Raw genomic sequence first — 1514 nt, 5'->3', positions numbered from 1 at the left:
TTGTGATTTTCTTTTCGTGTTGTCATTACTCTGCATTGTTCTGCTCTGCGTGGCACTGAACTGATAGAATCAATTCATAGCCTGAGATGAAATCTCACAAAGGCAAACGCACTTTGAATCATTACTAATAACATAGGAAACAAACACCTACTTACACTCTCTGAACTACCCTGCCTTATTACTGAACAACAGCTTCATCACAACAGCACAGTGACATGAAAGGGAAACAGGTTTTTCTACCTGTTCAAATGCCTGTGGATAACAGCATTGCATGGCGTGTATTAGTTGCCAACAACAGTGCTGGCAAAATATTGAGGGTCATCCATTTTTAGAACACTGTATGGGAATATGCCTTTGGGGATACAACTTTTTCAATGTCTGTGTTTATTGGTGTTTTTGTCTTTCTAATGTACAGTGAACCCTAGACCTCACCACAGTACAGAGGCCACCCCTCAATTAAGGCCATATTTTTGTGTTCCCGATTCCATTGACTTCAATGTTAATATTAAGGCCACCCTACCATAGATGTCACACTTTGTTGGGCTTAATAGGTTTCACAGTACTGCGTCAGAGCCACTAGAGGTCACTAGAGGACACCCTGGGACAAAAAAATTACCACTTTCAACACCATAATCTAATCTTACTTTTTATAGGTATCTCAGTGTGCTTTAGTAAGCAAGTGAAAGACACAGGCACTGCAGCAGCAAATTACTGTCAGCCCAGTGATCAGCTGCAGACAGGTGTCGTGCCTGTGGCAGGTTGTGCTCTACTCACCACAGACCTGTGTAAACTCAGAGAACACACTTCACTTGTTCGCCCCCTGGCTAGACCAGAGCCAGGTTCCGGAATGAAGCGTTAAATGGTAACCGTGGCAACAGGCATATTCTAGTGTCACCCACAGTGGTTAGGGTTAGGGATAACAATGTTGTTGGCAACTAATACACACCATGCAACATTGTTATCCACCTTAATCACTGTAAACAAGTACTAGTGCTTGAGCAAAAACACGCAGCCCATTGAAGTGTATGGGTGCAGTGCAGCAGTGAGGCTGAGCCCTTCTCAGCTATTCACTCTGACCTTTCTGTTTTCAGTTGTCTGAGGGTTCTACCACATTCCATCTAAATAATGTATGTTTAGCACAAATAATTCACATGCCACAATTTCCAAAGCAACAGTAAAACAAAGTAAAAGTATTAGGAAAGGGACTTTGTTCTTACCTGTCTGAGCATTGCAGAGGAGGAGAAAGAGCAGGACACAGTGGAGAGGAGCGGTGTGTTTCCTGACACGTATTCCTCTGAGATTCTGCACTCTACAAGGAAGCATTCTGGAACACAAGGGATAGAGAGCTGAGCAGTGTATTGCAAACCGGAGCACACAGGCATGCTTCCACACCCACCTGATGCAACACGCTGCATTGCTGTGGAGCCTCTCTGTACTCACACTGCTCTGGAGAGATGAACTAACCCCACACCTGTGTATGTATAATACAGGAATCACTTTGGTTGGCATCTTAA

General features: G+C 43.8%; 1 protein-coding gene across 2 annotated transcripts in view; it reads right to left on the bottom strand.

The window, feature by feature from the left end:
- The window catches only part of LOC121302838, a 26312-nt gene extending 24953 nt beyond the window's left edge, over positions 1 to 1359 (bottom strand). For both annotated transcript variants that reach the window (XM_041233105.1, XM_041233106.1), the window contains exon 1: positions 1218 to 1359. In XM_041233105.1, the coding sequence (XP_041089039.1) occupies positions 1218 to 1323 (106 nt within the window). In that variant the 5' untranslated portion in view covers positions 1324 to 1359. The remainder of the gene's footprint in view (positions 1 to 1217) is intronic.
- Between the last annotated feature and the right edge of the window lie 155 nt (positions 1360 to 1514).

This window comes from Polyodon spathula, chromosome 30 (assembly GCF_017654505.1).
Source record: "Polyodon spathula isolate WHYD16114869_AA chromosome 30, ASM1765450v1, whole genome shotgun sequence".
NCBI lineage: Eukaryota > Metazoa > Chordata > Actinopteri > Acipenseriformes > Polyodontidae > Polyodon > Polyodon spathula.
This window is presented reverse-complemented; position numbering and strand designations above follow the sequence as displayed.